Below are 21257 nucleotides of genomic sequence, written 5' to 3'. Positions count from 1 at the left end.
ATAAAGTATAAATATTTTTTAATAATAATAAAGTAAATTATTTTTATAACTCCGACTACATGACGCTGACTTTAGACATCTAACGGCGTTTTTCTTCGTGCATTTATTACATAAACTATAGTATGCATCTAGTGACATCGAGTATTATACTCTCGTGTGTTGGCAACACTCGATTTGCTCGTGGCGCCAAACACCCACTTGAGTATAATACAGATTCCACAAGATGAATAAGATGCTATTAAGAAAATGTAAGTAGTCAGACGTTTTTTTTTAATTATGTGTAATTTTACACTATAAACTAGCAGATTGAATTGTTTTATTTTAGATAACTTAAAAAAGCTTTGATTATGACTTAGTTTAAAAAAATACTTTCACATTTACAATAGTATAAATAGTATAAAAAGAATATAAATTAACATTTAAGTTTCTAGAACGTTCAATCTTAATACAAAATAAAAATAAATAATTAAAACTAATGAATTAAGTTTTTTTTCTTTGTTATCATAAAAATATGTGGAAAATCTATTATCTAGATAATTCAAGTCCGTAAAAGTGATTCTTGCAAAGCTGTTTATTTTTAAAAATCGACTGATATTATGGCTTTATAATTGTTAATAACAAAATTATATGAATAAAAATAAATATTATTTTCCTAAGGATCAACAATCTAATAAACTGTAGTTTAATATCATTGATAATATGATATTATATTATAGTTATGTTAATATAGATGTAATGTTACATAAAAAAAATTCATCTCATCTACTGAATTTTTTTTGGCAGTCAGTTTCAGATGAGATTTCTGAAAGTGTCTAGATATAGTTGTATATATATAATTATATGTATAAAAAGGGTGGCACAAAAAAAAATTTCTCTGTATGAAAAATTAACGTATGGTAAAAAAAATCCCATCAATTTGTATTCAAAAATTTATATTTGAGAGGTCATTCAATAGTTTTGAAATATTAAGAAAATTGAGTATATATTCTATTTTTTCTTGTTACTGCGAATGTTACTACATAATTTTTTCCAAATTCTTTTCAAAATGATAAGAAAATTTTACCCAGGAGGATGAACTTCTTAAAGGCGGTCAAAAACATGAAAATTTTGAAATTATTGCACGTCCTTATAAAATTCAAATTTTTAAGTAAAATTTTGAGGAGAATATTTAGATCCTATCTAGCCAACATTCGATAGCAAGATAAAAAATTTTAAGAAAAATTCACTCAAATTTTTTTTGTTTCTTAAATTTTTAAAATACTCAAGAGAACCTTTAATTTTAAGTTTTTGAGCCTAAACTGGATAAATTATTTTGCCATACATTAATTTTTTGAAAAATAAGACCAATTTTTTTTGAGTCACCCTAATTTATATATATTTTTGCAGTGATTGCAGTATTTTGGTAATTTCTTTGATAAAAAAAAAATGTGGTTATTATTCACTTCTAACAATTTCAGTAATTTAAATTTCAAATACAAAGATATGAAGGCTGTGTAGAAAAATTAATATATTTTTTTCTTCATAACCAACATGAATATTACAAATTTCACACAAAAAATTTAATTATTTTCAAATATTACCCACATGAAATATTTGATCTTTTGTTCGCTCTAATAGACCTCATACTTGAATTCGAATAAAAAATCATATATTTTATATAACAAAACAGAATACAATTATATAAATCATGTGTACATTTTTCATAACCTCAATTGGAAAAAAAATTTTTATTCATCAATTGCTTGTTTTTTTTTATTACTTATGATAGAGATTGCATTATATATGTGATAAAAAGTATGATGAAAATTACGGATATATTTTTGATAAATTTAAAGTATCAGTTATTATTCAACACTCGATTTTTAATGTCAGTGTTGTTTTCACATCAATTATACACAAGAAAAATATTGGTCTGTTTTTAATATTGCTGAATACTTTTTTTATATTTCTCATACTTGGCGTAAGCTTGGTTTTTTATTTTTTACGTATTTATAAAATATCTACCATTTACTATTTCGCTTCAATACTATCCCACATAAAATTATCATATATGTTCAAGTACATAATTAACCAATTATAAATATGGCTGTAGTCCATGCAACTGAAAAATAGTATTTTTTGCACGACTGACGTCACAAATCGAACAATTATCTCTATTATCTGCTGTATCATTCTAGATAAAAGAAAAACCGCGTAACACAAAGGTATTCAAAAAATGTTATATTAAGTGTGCATCCAGAAATTGCTAAACTATAAATTTAAGACAATTTTGAATTTTTATTGGACATTTAAATTTATAAATAGAAAAAATGATCAATTTTGAATTATAAGTGAATAAATATCAAAGTATATATTATACTTGACCATATATGACTTTTTTATGGGAGACGCATTATAATAAATCAAAATAGCAATAACATTGAGTATCTCGTTATTCTTTCATCGTAAAAATTACAGTAGCATGTTTATAGATTATTCAGTAATATTTATTTTTAATATTATTCTTATTATTATTATTATTATTAAGATCGCAACTGACATAATAGCAATAAATAATTCAATGATTTTCCTTTTTTTATTTTCTTCTTCCTGATAACAGGTAAAACATTCGGTACGAATTATTGTTATACCAAGTATACAATTTAATTCTATTATCTCTCTCTTTCTTCACATTGATGTTTTTTTCAAGATACGTATTTATTACTTTCATATAATCTCATTATCCATTTTGTATCATATATATATACGTATTTTTATTTTCGTCTTAATGTAAATTTACACATCATTGATTATATATAATGATAAAAAATCAATGAATTTTCAATATGTTTTCAATAAAAAACGTAAAAAACATAATTTTACAATTATAATTGATAAATACCAATTTGATAATTTTCAAAGCTCAATTTTGTATAGGGGAAGGCCGGGCAGAACGGGCCAGGTGGGCAAAATCGACCATCCCAAAAATTTTTGCTCGATTTCCGATGTTTCGAAATTGTTTTCCGAAAATTTTAGTTTTTAAAATCATTTTCTAAAATGAAATTCGTTCTTTTTACAGATAATTTTCTGGACATAGAAATTTGAAAGAATGTAAAGTTTTGAAACTAAAAATCAAAATAGAATATAGTAATCTTTAATGAAAAACCAAATTTTCTTTTCTTTCGGGGGTGGTCTGTTTTGCCCGCCTGGAAAAAAGAATTTTTTCGATGGCAACTTCAAATTTGATTCAATTTCTTCAAATGGAAGTCAAAAAAAGAAGACCCAGCAAATTTGAATTCGATTCCCGCCCTTCCTCTATACGAAATGATTGAATTCGATATTGCACGGAAAAATAAATAGAATTTCATAAAAACATATTAAAAATTTATTCATTTTTATGTACAATTTTATCACTGTAGAGATCTACACTTATCCTGTTATCCCAATAAGAGTATTGGTCACCTTGGCATACAACAGATCATGTTTTTTAAATATACTTAACATTATTTTTTAAGAGTTTCTTTTTACAACAATATATTAAACAAATTTTATCTCTTCCCGTTGATACTTATTATGATGAGTTGATCCTTAGGAAGTCGCTCCTTTATAGTGTATGAAGAAAAAAGTGAGGAACATAAAGTAAGCAACTGGAAAGGTTATTCTTGATATTACGTCAATTGTTTTTGCCACCCGAATTGGATGCGGTGGTTCTTTCTTCCTGACCTGAACAAAGCAACACTACTCAGGGTCATTATAGGGTCATCCCACGCATGCATTGCATTCAAAACGAATTTTATTATAATACTGTTTTTTTACACTAATAACGTTCATCAACAAAATATGATACTATATAAAAAAAAAAAAAAAAAAAAAAAAAAAAAAAAAAAAAAAAAAACATATAAAACATCTGAGTTAATTTTCAAAAATCAGATTATTATTATTAGACCTTAAAAGTTAAACTTTTTTGAACGAGGGAAAAACATCATAAAAAGTTCTACTTGAAGTTCTAATCTGTCCCAAATTTGGGAGTTCTACATGTCGAATTTTTTTAGAATCTTTTGGAACAATTTTTTTTTTATATAGAAAATGGGTTAGTTCTATTGTACTTTGAGGAAACAGTAATTTCATCTAATATTTTATAAAAATAAATGAGTTTTTAAAAAATTAGACTTTAAGGGACTGGCATGCTTACAAAAAAAGTGACGAAAAGGATGAACTCGAGCATGAAATAAATTATTCTACATTTAGTTTAAGTTTGTTTTCATATTCATATAATTCTAGCATTCATTTAAAATTCACAGCAAAAATCACGACATAAATCTGGTAGTAGTCAAAATATATATCGATGAAACAAAGCTACCTGATGTTTATAGAACTACTCATTTCTAGAAATATTTCTATCATAGATAAAACAATAATTCATGTCATAGTCGAATATAAGACGATTTATACAGGCATCATTCAACCAACAATTTTCATAGAAAATAACAGAATTAGCAGCGACGGTTACTGTTTTTATTTTTCCATACATTTTCAACAAACAAAATATTAACCACAGAAACCCGATTTCCATTATTCAAAAACATTCATGCTAAACAAAATGATTGGCTTATAAATTTTGGCCTACCTCTGCTGCACAGCCATTGGTTGCTGTATGTGTACAGGGATTAGGACCACAGTTTGTGCAGGCGATGATTTCATTTGGACCATTACTGCCAGTTGTTGTATTGCCACCTTCTCGTTTCTTTTCACCCTACGACAGGGTTAGGGTAGCAGAAAATATTTCTTTTATTGCTAGTTAATTATACTTTATAAATAACCATTTTCTAAAAATTCACTTCTTTCACATCTTTTAAAAAACATTTTAAAAAATATGAAAAAGTGAATTTTATTGTTAAAAAAAAATCACGTTCATTGTTGATGAATTCTCGTTCATGCTTTTGTCAAATTTAATCCATGCGGCTAATTTAATTGCCTACATTATTTTTAATTATGAAAAATCGATTAAATGTCTTTAGAAAATTATAATATTTTCGTTTTATAGTCGTGATAAATGAATGAAAATATCGGCCTTCTTTGTTAATAATTTAAATTTAATTGATCTTATTATTATTTTTTTAAAATATTAGTATTTATTCAGTATTTATATTATTCATGCAATGGGCGCCATATATTTATATTTATGATACAGAAGTAAGAAATAAAATTCAATTGTAAATTATTGATCATGTATAATTTAACTTTTCCATTTTTTTCTAAATTAATTTATTTAAAAAAAAAAAAAAAAAAAAAAATATATATATATATATATATATATATATTTTACATAATTTTACTAGTATTCCGATTGTGATATGGAAGCTGATGTGCTCCTATGCTTATATACAAAATGATTTATAAATTAAGCTGCTATTATTTGTAATAATGATAAATACGAGCTAGGAAAAAAAAAAAAAATAAATTGTATTTGAAATTAAAATTTAACCATTTCTTCTAAATAACAATCAATTCATGCTAAATTACACATAAATAAATAACATTTTTATTGTCTAGTTTAATAAAAAAAAAAAAAAAAAAAAGTAGAAACGGAACTTTACTATCTAGGCTTATATCATTAATGTCTGATGTGTAATCGAGTCCTGTCGAGACAAAAGAAACTTTTTTTTAACGTACCAAAAAAAATATGCAATTTTTTTTTTTAACTGACATTTTATTATGCCGTTTATTCATAAATACGCAATAAAAACGGAAATGATGAGAGAAATAATTAAATGAGGATATTATACCATGCAATAGATTTAAAAAATTTTTTGTGAGAATTTTTAATTCAGTAGGGGCAAAGTGGGCGCCATAAGAAAAAATTTAAAAAGTAAGCTTATTTTTTATGACCGAGAGTTAAACAAAAACTCAACATAAAAGCCCCCCCCCCTCAAATATTTAAACTGATTAATCGTTTTTAATTAAGAGATGTTATTTTTAATGAGAAGCAACTATTTGATTAAAATATGGGACGGTGATAAAAAGAAATCAAAATTGGGGGTAAAATTAAGTTTCTTTAAAGAAATGAATTTTTCCGATTTTTTTTTTTAAATAAAATTCGATTTTTTCTCATGGTAAAAATAATCCTGACATGGAATTTAGCATTGAAAAATTAATATGTGTAAAATCTATTTTAAATAATGAATTGTAAAAATTTAATTAAATTATATACATTGAAGTTTGTAATCAAATATAATAAAAGTAAAATTAATAGAAAAGAAGCATGAATTAGCATGACATGCTCATGTGCAATAAAATAAATGAATTTTGAGATAGTAAAATGTTAATGGAGTATGCATATATAAATCGATAAAAAAAGCCGGATATTTAATGCATGTTTGGTATCACTAATACTTTTTTGTAACTAATCAAATAATATATTAAATTAAGTATCGTATCATTGTAAGTGTAATATAGTGCTAGTTAAGCGACCAAATTGTAAAATTAAAAATTTGATGAGTTACAATAGTTTTAAGTGAATCCAAAAGCGAAGGGGGATCTTACCAAGGGGCTGGCCAATATTATCCCTATCCTGCTGAGCACCGCTGGTAGCCGCTGCAACATCACAGACACCAAACAAAGAGACTTACTCTCCGCAACATTCCGTCAACCAAATTATTATCAAAGATAATACTCAGATAAGCTCGTGAAAATTGTCTCTTTTCGAATTTCAGTATAATTTTGTTAACATAGAGTCAAATATAGCGAATTTTATAATTAGAAAATTAAATTTTAATTATGATCCTGAAGTTAGCAGACAATTAACCATTACAAAAAATAAAAATATGCACATGTAGAAAATTAAAATAACTATAGGTGCAATTATTTGAAATATTTTCTTTTTGTAATTTGCCGTTTTGAAAAAAAGTCGAAATTTATTAGACGTCGGCAACATTCAGTATCATTTTAAATTTGAAAAAAAAAAAAAAAAAAAAAAGTATATTGAGTGACGAGGGATAAAATATGAATGCAGACCAGAGTGAAGTTGTCTGCATAAATCGAAGGCAAGCAACGACATTACCCATGACTGTATTTATATTTCTACCTGGTCACTCTTTATATTTTTCATAAGATCTCCTCGAAATTTAAAGTTTTAATGTTTGACGTCAGTCAAACAAATTAATTTCGAGTTAATGTGAAAAGCTATTAACGTCTGTTTGAATTATGAATGACAATCACAATAAATTCAATTTACTTATAAATAAAAGCTGTCAATTATTGTGACATTTCGAATATAATTAAGTGGTCGAAATTATTAACAAATAATTGGCATGTTACTTGTAACATATATTTTACAAAATGATATCGACTTTTATATGGAAATATATGTATGTTATGATGAAATTAAAAAATAAATTCGAACAGGAACATTTTTCTAATGCTTATCTGAGTACATAAATTGGAAATTTCTTACGTGATTAAATTTTTTTTTTTAGTTTTATAACAAAAAAATCTAGTATTTAAAATTACTTTATAAGCATGATTTATTAAAAATTCTTTCTAAAAATGAAAAAAAAAAAAAAAATATTCTCTCTATCCGAACTTGGTGCTTTTTTCGAATATCAAGGGACAGTAAACCTATTATAGAAACTATTTAATATTTGTGTAATGTAACGAATATGTATGAATGTTATAATGGCTACAAGGCACAAAGTATTCTCACGGTACTTTTCATCACCTTTTGATATGAATTTAATAGTATATTACACATCTTGTAAAATCGGTATTATACTCGAGTGTGAATTTGGTGGCACGAGCGAATCGAGTGTTGCCAACATACGAGAGTATAATACTCGATGTCACTAGATGCATACTATAGTTTATGTAATTAATGCACGAAGAAAAACGCCGTTAGATGTCTAAAGTCAGCGTCATGCAGTCGGAGTTATAAAAATAATTTACTTTATTATTATTAAAAAATATTTATATTTTATGGAATTGGATAATTTGTTTAATACTATTCACTTAACAAAACTTAACTCAATAAGAAAGACGTCAACTTTGGTGTTATGTCGTATCAATTAATAGAGATATGTAAGGTTATAAAATTCAGCTGACGTTGCATTGATCTACACATGCGTGTGCTGATTAATCAAATGCGCATGTGCGGTCTAGAGATTTTGGTCACGTTAATAAGGCAGCTAAATTCAAAATGACGTCATAAAAGAGGGGCTAATAGATTCGTTAGTGGCTTGAATCATTGAGTAAGGATATACTCCGCCCATTTCACTAAAATTTCATGATTTAATATAAAAAGTAGTGACTTAATATACTTTAAATGACACTTTTGACCAATCAGAAAGAATTGTATTTTAATATAAAATTTTTTGAGCCTGACTTTAGCTAGCGGCGTATTCTTCGACATGAGTTACATAAAATTATTTTTGTAATAATCAAGGTGATAAAAAGTTTTAAAAAATTATCATACCATGCAACATTTTGTTTATGATTATTTATTTGTTCGTAGAATATATGTTGTCTAATAAAATATCGTTATAAAATTTGAAAAAAATATGTAATTCCTAAAATCCTAATTAAAAAATCTATGCGACAATTTACGATTTTTTTTTTTTTTTGGAAAAACTAATTTATTTATTTATTTTTTTTTTTTTCAACTTAATGAGTATGTTCTTTAAATACAAAAATGAGTGTTTACATTCGTTGTATAAAAAGATAAATAAAAAGAGACAGAGAGAGAAAGAAAGAGAAAGAAAATAAAAAAATAAATAGACATGCAAAGTCTGCAGCCAATTAATATCATCAACTCTCTATTTATTTTTAATTTATTAAATTAAGTACAGTTATATTAGCAAAGTGATAAAATATACAAAAAATATTCGCGTCTCGTGGACTCGACTTTCATAGGAATTTAAAAAATCTGAGGGTATTTTTTTTTTTTTTTAATATTACTTGAAAAATAATAATAGTTGTAAACAAAATTTATTTATCGTGATTGATAAAAAAAAATGTACTTTGAAAATAACTAAATTGAATGCATTATAAACAGTGAAGAGGTTTTAGGAATTAATAAATTCAATCAATTTATGATATTTTATTGATAGAACTATTAATAGTCAATATACTCAATCACAAAATCTAAATATAGTTTAAATCTAAAATACCTATTATTGGTAAATGCCATGTTCAAATTCTCTGAGATGCATTGAAGTCATATATGTATATATTGAAGGTAATTGGTGCAATTTTATCACGCAAGAATCACAAAAAAAGTGTGCGTCGTCAAGGAAGAGTTAATTAACGTGATAAAGAATGAGTTTAAATTAGTTATTAAAATTTAACACTGAACGAAAATAAATAATCAGTAAAAACTATGGGGATAATTTGGAAACTGTCAAATAATTCAAATACTATAACAAATAATTTGAAAACTATCGAATACTATGAACTCATAAAATAATTCAAAAACTTTTGAATAATTCGAAGTTTTTATTCGATTCGAATACTAAACGTATGGTTCTAGTCAGTAGTAGTTAAAGATCAATAATCTGTTATCACTACTGATTATAACTTTCGCATGTGCTTTATAATTATGTTTAACAACACCTAAAATAATTACTCATCCACAAACTTTATCGCGTTAATTTTTTTAATGACAAGTTATTACAGATAACTAACGAATGAAATGTGAAGTTGAGAAATGAAGTCACCACTTTATTTGAAAAGTATTTATAACGAAACTGAATACACCCTAGCTTTGTTTATCAGACACGATTATGTAAATGAAAAAAAAAAAAAAATTGATTTAATCACATCAATCTACATAAACAGTTTAATTTTTATTTTTTAGCGCCTTAACTATTTACTGTACTATAAAATAACAAAATAATAAAAATAAAAATAATAATTTTATCTGGATATGAAAGTTATGATATCAGTAGGAGTAAAAGTACCTGGGTGACAGGATTCTCGCCTGGGCGATAAACAACGTTATGAAGTGGTCGTTTCCGGCCCACATAATTGACGCACACGAACTCGAGTAGGCTGGCATAGATAAAACACATGCATACTCCATCCCATACGTTCATGGCAGTCAAGTTTGAGACAACTGGTAGTGTTGAACGAAATCCATTAGATGTAGTGAAAAAGTTGAGCATTGTTGTCACGCCTACAAACATTTTTTTTTTTTTAACTTTTCAATATTATTATAAATTTTATATTCTACGTAAACGGGGTGAATAGAAATCGTCTATTTTAAAAATAATTTTCCATTTTTTTTTTTTTTTATTAAAAACTTTTTTTCGATAAATTTTCTATTAACATTTAAAGTGACATTTTTATTATTTTTTTAAAACTTTTTTTCTCTTCACATTCAATATTTTTTTTTTTTTAATAATAAATTTTAGGATTCCTTTTTTTTTGCGTAATTTAAATGACCGAGTGTTGGACTATTTTCTATACAATAGATCATTCTGTCAGAAAATTTCGTTAGCGCATTAATTGCTACTAATTGGTCAACTTTTTATAAAATATTGTTCATTAATGAAACTAATTAAATTATACCTTAATTGACCAAAGTGCAATTAATTTCGAATAATAATTTAATTGACTGCGCTTCTATTTAGTATTTCTGTTTCTCATTAACTTGCAATATGTGTAATTAAGAGAATTATATATACTCTCATAACATATATTTGTACATATACAGGGGAAGGTGGGGCAAAAAGGGGTATTCTAAATATTCAAAATTATTTTTGTAAATATAATTGAGGATTGTTTTGATTTTTTTTGTTAAACTTTTTCAATTAATCAATTTTATTTAACCCTTTGTGGTCACACGGGTAACTAGTAACCTCAGACTCAGAAAAAGTTAAACTAGAGGTCTAAAACCTTTGAACGATACAAGTAACGGCATTTGCCGGTAGTAAAATGTGTGAGATGCGACTCCATTACATGGGAAACCGAAAAAAGTCACATATTACAGTTTTTAGAATGATATTTATAAATTGACCGATAAAAATCATTAGAAATATTGAAGAACTCTTCAACAAATCGAAACTATCGGTTAGAAGTTTTAAAACACTCTCATGTTTTGTACAAACAAGTTTTCCAACATGCGGTTATGAGCTACCCTATGAACCTGGCTGAGGTCTGCTAAGGGTTAATTTCCAGAAATTTTTTTTTTTCACCTTTTTTTAGGAGGTACCCTATTTTGCTAAGAATGTTTTCTGTTCATTTTGAATATCATTAAAAAAAAAATGTAATGTATTTGAGTGCCCGAAAATTTAGTATTACCTTAAGTACCCCGTTTTGCCCCCTCCCCTTATATATATATATATATATATATATATATATATATATATATATGTATACATATAAAACATACCAATCATGACTCTTGCGGGTACAGCATTCCACTCCAGCCAAAATGTTATAAAAGAGCTTGTCACCAAAATAATTCCCGGAATAAAGACTGTGGTAAAGTAAAAAGCACGATCCCTCGTGAAGATAAGATCCACCTTTAGACAGCTGTAGTTACCTAGATTATTTTATGAAATAATAAAAGTGAACTAGTATTATTGAAAAAAAAAATTGATTAATTTGACATCAAAATGCTTTTCTACTTCATCACTTGGGTAAACTAAATTACACGTTTATAAAATTTAAATTTGTTTATTTGTTGTAAACTCTGGATTTTCCTATGACATTTACAAAACTCGTTGTACTCAGTGACTAGCTTGCAAGCGACATTAAAGCTACAATGATAACAATTAACGGTCATCAATTTTTATAGTTATAAGCTAAGAAAAATTTATTTGGTAGTCTTGGTTCTGTCTCCTTCTTAAAATCTTCTTCCTTCAAATTGGCAAATTTCACTGTATTTATTATTATTATTTTTTTTCACACTAATCAACATTCCAAAATGAATTGTTACCTTGTTCTTCAAACCTGCGCTGGCACAGTGAACACTTTGAGTCTCCGAATTCGTCAAACTCGTCCTCGTAGTCGACAATCACGTGTGCGCCAGCTGCAACAGAACAGCCACCGATCTGCTACCAATTTTATTCACGTCCCCATTGCATTATTTACTTTTTTATTCGTTAGTTATAAGTATATTTATAAATTCCCTACTTCTAAAAGACCCTCTATATAACTGTTTTCAAAAATTTTTTTGGAAAGCGAGACAGAATCCAAGATTGCCAATGCAATTTCTATTATTTATTACAGCAATACTAAGAAAAACTATTATCATGCTTCTTTTTGTTTGGTCATTTTATTTTTATTTAATTGCACTCAATTTACTCATGCTTTAATAATAATGCATGCGAAAATATATTACAAGGTTCTTTGCAGTAATAAGCATCGATTTTTCATTGTATGCAGTTGCGAGCAAATAATATGAAACAATTAAAAGTTATTATTGTTACTGATGTTATTATAAATTAAGAATATATGCATTTATATTTTATATATTATGTGGATGAAAAATTAGTGTATTACACACCCGGGGAGGAAAGTAGGACATTCTGACCCATGTATAAAATTTTGAATTCTAACCTTAAGATGATTTAGATTTAGATTTTACTCTAGTATCTAAAAATATTAATTTATATCAAGTCGCAAGATGGAGCCAGTGTATATGGTCTACGAAGGTCATGGGAAAGACGGAAAACTGTTCCCGTGGTCTTCCTATAAGTTTATAGTGATTTTCAGTAGAGTAAAATCCTACTTCACACCTTCCTTCGTGGTGTGTATACTATTTTTCACTAGATCTATGCCTGAAAGTTTAAATTTTTGTTCTGTAGAGGGAAAAGAATCGTTTTTCTCGATGAGGAAAAAAATAATGAAAATTAACGCATGCGCCATTGTTCCCACAGAGGTAAAAATTTAAACTTTTAGGTATAGATCATATGAAAAATAGTATAATCACCACGAAAGAAGCTAGGACGTTCCAATCTGTGTGTTTTCAACGCCAACTTCGGCTCGGGTAGGCAATTACACACGAGTGTTGGAATGTCCTAATTTTTTTTCCTTGGTGTATAATATACTATTTTCTTCATAATGGTGTTCTTGGTTCAAGTAAATTTTTCTTGATTCAAATTAGTTTTTTTTTATCTGTGTACAGAATCTACTATTCCCTAGAAAGCAACATTGAAAATTACAAAATTTTTTACTGAAGCGAACTACCATTCGCATAAAAACTAAACTTATGACTTTGTGTAGCTTTAAAAAATCTAGTCTACTTTTACTTTCTTAAACTTCTCAAAATGATAATTATTAACATAGTTGTTAAATTTATTATATGGAACATTTGATAAATCTTCGGGTAAAACGATTCACTGTAATAAAAAAAAAAAAAAATCCTTTTATTTTACAAAACAAATAAAAAGTGTACGTACAAAGTAACAACATAAATACAATGGAAGTGATAGACGAAATAACTTTTTTCTTAAGTTTTTGTAACAACCGACTCTTAGGGGATAAAGTACAGTGGATTCTCTTTTTCTTGTTTGAGAAAAAAATGTTAAAAATAAATTTGTAAAAAAAAATCATAAAACAAAACTAAAAAGCTTAAATGAACAACTAAACAAGCGTTTTACTTACCACGCCAACTAGCTTTTATCGGGCACGTTATTGTCTGATTCCGGATAAGATACGCATTTAGGGTCGTGAGACTTGGGCTCTTTCGTAATGTTGCCTCGTCATTCTTCCAGACGTAAGTTATTGCTGTCTGTTCATAAGAAACTGAAAAAAGTCATTTTTTTTATATACTTAATTATAATGAGAAAAATTATTTAAATAATAATTAATTCTTAATTATTTTTGTTGCAATCTTAATTGTATAACTTCCGTTTTCTACAGTTTTTACACTTTTCAAATTTACATTACATAGTTTTAGATTATATTGCAAGTAATTGTCCCTATTTTTTTGGGTAAATATTTCACTATATTTCTAGCAAATTACTTTAAAATTTATCAGACTGTCTTCTCCTGGGCATTTTTTTTTTATTGTCTTACTATTCCTAAGCTTCTAAAAGCTGTCTTTCCTCATTTCTTTTCCATACTCGTTTGCAATCGCGAACTGTTTTAGTTTGTCACGTAACGATTCAAATTAATTGATTCTATTTAGTTTTAAGTTAATTATTTTAATTACAAATTTGAATTTGAATCGTTGCGCGGGCATTCCGCCATTTCGCCGATGAGACGGCAGTCCGTACACGGTGCTCGCGCATGCGCAAAGGGTATGAGAGAGCACATGTGTGATTTAATTTATTTTTATTTTTATAATTTATGATTTAAGCACAAACACGTGACTTTTGTTTGTTTTAATTATGTATTTATAATTTTGAATTAATTGGGATGCATAATCCAGCATTATATTATGCCCCAAAAATTGACAACACATTACTTTATTTAAACTTGTCATCCAACTGATGACATGAATTGATGTTTATTATGCGGGTTACTATTATTAAATTTATTATCCGATATAAAGGATTTAGATGAATATTTCATATATTTAATTAATTAATTGTGTATCATTCAGTCGTCTGAGGATTTATGGTTGGTGTTTTATATTTATTTGATTTAAGTGAGGCCCAGGACTGACAAATGTAATTATACTAAAAATTAAGGGGACAGTAGTGTCATGTATGCGACGACCAACAGGTGGAGGTTTAGACAATTAGTTTAGAAAGATACGGACAAGCATTGTGGACGGACGCGTTTATTTTGCTGAGTTTTATTGTTGAAAGAAAATAAGTTGACTGGGTGAAAAACCGAATAATTGATAGTAGTTTTTTTTTCATTGTTAAAAAGTTCGTTGTTATTTTGCTGATTATTGCTGATTTTGAGTAAGTACTTTGTATTTATTTCGCTGGATAATATACTATCACGTGCTAGCCTCCCCCGGTAGTTGTTGGTCGCCGCGGTGAATTATTTATCTATATTTATTGATTATTTATCGTATGACACAGTATAGAATTATTATTAATTATCATTCAATATTATTTGATAGGTTGGTGAAGATTTTTGGTAATTAAATATATATTCGTATTAAAAGCGTACGCAACGTCGTGAAACGTTGCCGGTATATATATATATATATACCCATACACATAGGTAGTGTATATAGCTATACGATACACGCTGTACTTATAAATTCCTCAGACACTGATGTCAGCACTCGGATGAAAAATTCCCGAGTTGATATAATTATTATTTTTCTGTTTTATTTCGAATATTTGTATAAGATTATTAATTATTATTATTTACATCTACTATTGTTTAACATAATTGCAAAGCATTGTATTATTTTATTTTGATTATCTGGTACCCCAGCGGTCATATAAATTATTATTGAGATTTTTATTTAAAAATTTACAAATTGGTTTCATATAGAGGAATTCATTTCTTTTTTTTGTTAAGTGTGAGTGAGGAAATATTCCGTGTCTTTCTCTCTCTCAAGCGTGTTGAGAGATAAAACTAAGCAAAATTATTATTTTTATTTTGTCTGAAAATTTAAGAAAATAATTGGTTCCTTTTTTTTATTTAATAATTTAATTAACAGTGTTAATTAAATTAAATTATATTTGTGTTTGATTTAATTTATGTAATATTATTTTTTTTTTATTACCACCGAGTGTCTTTATTGTGGAAAATTTAACAAAATTATTTATTGTAAAGTAATATTAATCATATTGAGTATTGTTTCAATATAAATACGGAAACCAACAGCCATCGGGGAAAATTTCATATTTATTTTCCTGGATCTTTTCCCTATTACTTTATTTACTTTTTCTGATTTATTTATTATTTGTAATTTAATTATTTATTATATATTTACTATTTTTCTTTTTTTCTATTATTATTCATTTTACTTTATTTTTCTCAATTGTTGTCCGCTTTGTCGTGTGTCACTTGCTCGGATTTTCCTCGCAGATTTTCCCCCTGAATTTAATTTTGTCCGTTTTGGGATAAACGGTCTGGCGCCTGCGTGCACTAACCCAGCCTGAGGAGCTGGTTCAGGCACTCCGAGAGTTTATTATTTATAATTTCATCATTGTTTATAACTTATTATTTATTTTAATTTGGAGAAAACATTTAAAATCATTTATTTATTATTATTTATTATTTTTATTTTCACACGTGGGTGACCGCATACGGTTTACCGGTTAATCCGCGTCTCCGTCGCGGAAATTAATTAAGGTTAACGTTATATGGCGCCCAACGTGGGGCCAGGGGGTCAATAATTTTAAATCGATAAATTATTTGAATAAAAATAAAATTTGCGAGGTTCCACGGAGGAGCAAAACCAAAAATAAAAATTTCATTGGCGGATAAAAATAATTCTGAAGACTTTTTATACACATTTAATTTTACATATATTTGTCTCATTTAATTTATACATTTACATATTTACAAATAATAAAAATGAACGCGTGGGAAAGGATCTTTGCTGAAACCGATCAGTTGATCGCGCGGGCATCTTTGATACGCGTACGAGGTGGCGCTAAGGACGATGAATTCATTCCGGGTGAGGATAATAACGCGAACGAAAATGCGAGCGCGGTTGGATCCGCGAATAATATTGAACACCGGGGTACACCGGTTAGCGAGACCGAAGATGAAGGTCTCCGTGAGTTTTTCGAGCATAGCCGCGGTCCTCCCCAACAACACATGATCCCGACGATCATACGCGGTCCAGTGAATCGTTCTGGCCGAGAAGTAGAGATCGTGGGTGAAGACTCCCACCTTGCCCATGCGACTGACCCTGGGCACAGGAGCCGGGGGCGCGGACGAGCGTCACGGACGGCTAGGGATGTCGGATCACATGACACCTCTACTCCAGTACCCGAAACTGAGCTCACATGGATGCTGACGCGACCTGATGATGAAATCAGGATGATTTTATTCGGGTTGGGGTTATCCACCGCGGGTGGTCGCAATAAACGCCGGGATCGGCTAAATCGTTACCACAAACGGGCTTTGGGGGTTCCAAACATACCCTGGGATCCAACCAAGGATGAAATATCGCGTGATGTAGACGCACGGGCGACAAATCTGACCGACGCAGAGATCCGTCGATACTTGCTTTCACAGCAAGTCAACCCATCGGGTACCAGTGAGGTAATCCAGGACCGTTTTCGACGATTGCTAAGGCGCGAGGACGGGGACTTTGACGCACCCTGGAACTTGTGGAAGGATGAGCTGATTCCAGTTGGCCCAGAGATGCCTGAGATTCCTGATGGCATGGGTGCATACGTCACAGGGGCGACGTTTGTCCAAGCGTTGCGTATGTTGGAGGAGAAGATGGAGCGTGGGCAACAGAGGTTATTCGAGAGGATCGAGAGACTGTCCGGAAATAATCCGATTCGCACATCTTCCCCACATGGTGGCCCCACTATACCTGCAACCCTTCCGGAAATCAGCGTAATTCCCACGGCTACGACTCGCGCAAGTTCTCGGCAAAACACAGGGCCTGGAGGTCCTTCTAATCCCCCACCGTCGCGTGTGCATTTCGAGACACCCGAAGACCCACGCAGAGGTCGTAATTCTGGCCAACATTATCAGAGTTCGTCTGGCGAGTCAGATTCAGACGATAGTTATACGTCATCGTCATCTGAGTATCACTCACATCGGAGTTCGGGTAGTGAAAAACGTCACTCACCCCGTGTGTTTGCTCGAGATCATGGTGCCATCGCCAGGAACTGGAAATTATCGTTTTCTGGTGATGGTTCTATGACTAGCGATGAATTCCTGAGACGCCTGGTCGTATTAATGCGCAGCGCTGGAATTCGCCGAGCTGATCGTCTTGCGGTACTACCTGAGGTGTTTAAAGGCAAAGCTGAGGTCTGGTTCAGCGCAAATTGCCACCGATGGTCGAATTGGGAGTCATTCAGGTCGGAATTTCTGACGTGGTTCAAGAGTGGTGGTCGTCAACGCGAAATCAGGGCTGATATTCGCGCACGTAATCAGGGCCTGAAAGAAAGTGCTCGTGATTACTTGATATGTCTCCAGAATCTATATTCTCGCTTGAGACACCCACCATCAGAGCGAACGCAAGTCAGACGGGCAACAAAGGGGTTGTTACCCGCGTATTGGGATCACTGTCCACTCGGTGACTTCGATACTTATCATTCGTTGTTGATGAAAGCCACTCAGGTTGAAGAAAGATGGAAAGCCGCGCGCAATCATCGCCAACCACCGCCGAGGGAAGAAGCGAACATAAAGGAATGTTCGTATTCTGCCGGCATTCGACCTCCCAGGGATCACCGAGCCGTCATGCACGCGGTTGACACGGCTGTCGAACACTCTGACTCGACCAGTGGTTCTCAGTCAGGACAAGGGACGAAAAAGAAGCGAAAATCTCGTCGATCTCGTAAACAGAGGGCTGCTGAGCGTAACTTGGCACTTGTCACACCTGGTGGACCCGACCAGTCAGCAAAACAGGTTACTAAGGCACCTGTAAAGCCTGCCAATCAGCGTGGGAATCCACAGAACCCGCCAGCGAATCAGCAGCAGAACCTCAATGCACAGAATCGCGGTGCGATTCCCAGAAATCCACCAGTACAGCAGCAACAACCTCCGAGGGTGTCAAATTCACCAACAAATAGTCCTCCGAGAGGTGTAATGACTTCACAAGGTGGTAATCGACTGCCTCCTGGATACAACAACGCCAGTAACCAGCCGTTTGTCCGTAATCCGAGTCAAGTGGGACAAAACAGAGTCGTGCGTCCAAGATTCTGTTATAATTGTGGCTCATTAGAACATTTGGGCTACTTTTGCCAAGAACCACGCCGGGATGTCTGCATGAGATGCGGAAAAGTTGGAAAGACAGCTGTTACGTGTGTCTGTAACGTCGACAGTCGTCCCAATGCGTTCCAACTTCCAAAAAACGACGAAGCAGCCCGCCAGTAGAGGGTGGCGGTGCTGGACGTTCATCAATCCCTCCAAAAACAGTCACCAGGGAGCAGGATTCGATGAGTTCACGTCGTATTGTTGTTCAGGCGGATATTCATGCTGTTTCTGATCCACCGTGCGAGGCCAAGTGTGAAGAAGATGCCACACTTGATGAATTAACCGCGGTAGAAGATCGAACGGCTGTCTCAGTGTCTCTCATAAATCAACCTGGTGATGAAAATGACGATTTTTGGCGGTTACGTCATGGTAAACCCCGACCTCAGGTTGTTATTCGCGCGGGTAATCGTAAAAGGATCGCGATAATCGATACTGGGGCCAAAACAACTGCTTTTGGAGACTTCGCGAGAGAATTAATGGCTGACGGTTTTCCATGCATGTTTGAAGCTCGACCGACGCGTTTTGGCATGGCAAACAGAACGACTGACGTGAGTGGAGGCGTGGTAAACGTGAAAATGACTCTCGATGGTGTTGAAGAGGTCATATTTCCAGTCCATTATATTCCTCGGTTAGGAAGTTTGAATTTAATCGGTACTAACTTCATGCAACATGTCAATATGGAGTTAGACCTGAGTAACCGATCTTGGCGTATACGCGGTGGTACCTGGCACGAGTTGGCGTTCGAGCCTGATATTCATTCGAAACCAGAAGATGTTGCAGCTGTACATGAACTCACTGGAGATGAAACCAAACAGTTACATGAGTTCTTGGACCATCAACGGACACTTATGCCACCTGGTTTGGGATTGACCTCGTTGGTTGAGCATGAGATTAGGCTCAAAGACGAGCGACCGATTAAACAGCGGGTTTATCGTCGATCACCAGTCGTTTTACAAGCGTTACATGAGGCACTCGACAAAATGCTCGAAGATGACATTGTCGAGCCTGCGCCAGCATCGGAATGGTCCAGTCAGCCTATCATGGTTAAAAAGCCTGACGGATCATATCGCATGTGCGTTGATTTCCGTGACGTGAATACCGTGACCGAAAAAGACACATATCGACCGCCGGATATGATCGAGATTCTCGAGAAATGTCGTGACGCACATTATATTACGACACTCGATATGAACTCAGCGTTTTGGCAGATTTTAATGAGTCCAAACAGTCGCAAGTATACTGCTTTTTGGGTTCCCGGTCGCGGTCTCTTCCAATACAAACGTATGCCTATGGGGCTATGTAACGCCCCGGCGAGTTTTCAGCGCGTAATGGACAAGATAATTACACCTGATCTATCCCCGTTTGTATTCGCGTACCTGGATGACATAATCATCGTAACCCCGACTTTCAAGAAGCATCTGGAGATGCTGGAAGTTGTTCTGAGTCGGTTACGAGGCGCTGGGTTTACTTTGAACTTCGACAAAAGTAAATTTTGCCAGCAACAGGTACGATTTTTGGGCTTCTTACTGGATAAAGAGGGACTCAGGCCAGACCCTGAGAAAACGGAACCGATATTGAACTACCCGCGACCGAAAAATGTTAAACAAATACGTCGTTTCAATGGCATGATTAATTGGTACCATCGCCATTTGAAAAACGTCGCGTGCGTAGCTGGTCCATTATATCGGTTAACTCGCAAAGATGTACCCTGGCGATGGACTGAGGCTGAGGAAGAGTCTTTCCAGTCTCTTAAGAAAGCGCTCGCGGAAGCCCCAGTCTTGTCAACGCCTGACTATACGCTACCGTTCACGTTATATACAGATGCGAGTCAGTGTGGACTCGGAGCAGTCCTAGTTCAACGTAACGGCGATCGTGAGTACTTGATTGCGTGTGCGAGTAAGGCATTGAATAGTGCTGAAGCAAACTACAGTACGACTGAAAAAGAATGTCTTGCGGTAGTTTGGGCCGTGCGTAAATTTAGACATTATTTGGAAGGTTTTAAATTCACAGTCGTGACTGATCATGCTAGTCTCCGATGGCTCATGAACGCTCGGGATCCGACGGGTAAATTAGCCCGGTGGGCTATGGAGCTCTCCGAGTATGATATGAAGATCGAGTATCGGAAAGGTGCGGAAAACGAAGCCCCTGATGCTCTCTCGCGTATTTACGAAGACCAAGAGCCTACCGAGAGTCAAGTCAACGCGCTGGGTGAAGCTGGAAATGACGAGTGGTACGAGGAAAAATGTCGTTTGTTGACTGCTGATCCTGAGGCTCTACCTGACTACCATTACGAAAATGGTAGATTGTATCGACGTCGGCCCGACTCCATGAGACAAATCCTCGGTGAAGAGGATAACGACTGGAAGTTAGTCGTACCAGCTGACCAACGAGAGCGTTTACTCCAGGAAGTTCATGATCATCCACAATCTGGTCACCTGGGTGTCCAGAAGACATACGCTCGGGCGATATTGAGGTATTAT

The 21257-nt window shown here is 32.2% G+C and overlaps 2 protein-coding genes across 20 annotated transcripts in view; one reads left to right on the top strand and one right to left on the bottom strand.

Annotated features, from left to right (window-relative positions):
* Window positions 1–1495: 1495 nt before the first annotated feature.
* The window catches only part of LOC103574903 (glutamate-gated chloride channel), a 75599-nt gene continuing 55837 nt past the window's right edge, over window positions 1496–21257 (bottom strand). For 4 of the 19 annotated variants that reach the window (XM_053738692.1, XM_053738693.1, XM_053738691.1 and 1 more), the window contains 7 exons: window positions 13582–13722; window positions 11912–12004; window positions 11363–11515; window positions 9930–10144; window positions 6523–6573; window positions 4607–4732; window positions 1496–3717 (listed from right to left, as the gene is read on the bottom strand). In XM_053738692.1, the coding sequence (XP_053594667.1) occupies window positions 3568–3717; window positions 4607–4732; window positions 6523–6573; window positions 9930–10144; window positions 11363–11515; window positions 11912–12004; window positions 13582–13722 (929 nt within the window). In that variant the 3' untranslated portion in view covers window positions 1496–3567. The remainder of the gene's footprint in view (window positions 3718–4606; window positions 4733–6522; window positions 6574–9929; window positions 10145–11362; window positions 11516–11911; window positions 12005–13581; window positions 13723–21257) is intronic. The other 15 variants (XM_053738696.1, XM_053738710.1, XM_053738700.1 and 12 more) reach the window with 11 other exon arrangements.
* The window catches only part of LOC103570336 (uncharacterized), a 55371-nt gene continuing 48197 nt past the window's right edge, over window positions 14084–21257 (top strand). Inside the window, exon 1 of the mRNA XM_053738626.1 lies at window positions 14084–14831. The gene's annotated coding sequence lies outside the window, so the exon portion shown is untranslated. The remainder of the gene's footprint in view (window positions 14832–21257) is intronic.

Source organism: Microplitis demolitor, chromosome 4 (genome assembly GCF_026212275.2).
Source record: "Microplitis demolitor isolate Queensland-Clemson2020A chromosome 4, iyMicDemo2.1a, whole genome shotgun sequence".
In the NCBI taxonomy this organism is placed as follows: domain Eukaryota; kingdom Metazoa; phylum Arthropoda; class Insecta; order Hymenoptera; family Braconidae; genus Microplitis; species Microplitis demolitor.
Note: the sequence above shows the minus strand (reverse complement) of the source record. Positions and strands in the feature narration are given on the sequence as shown.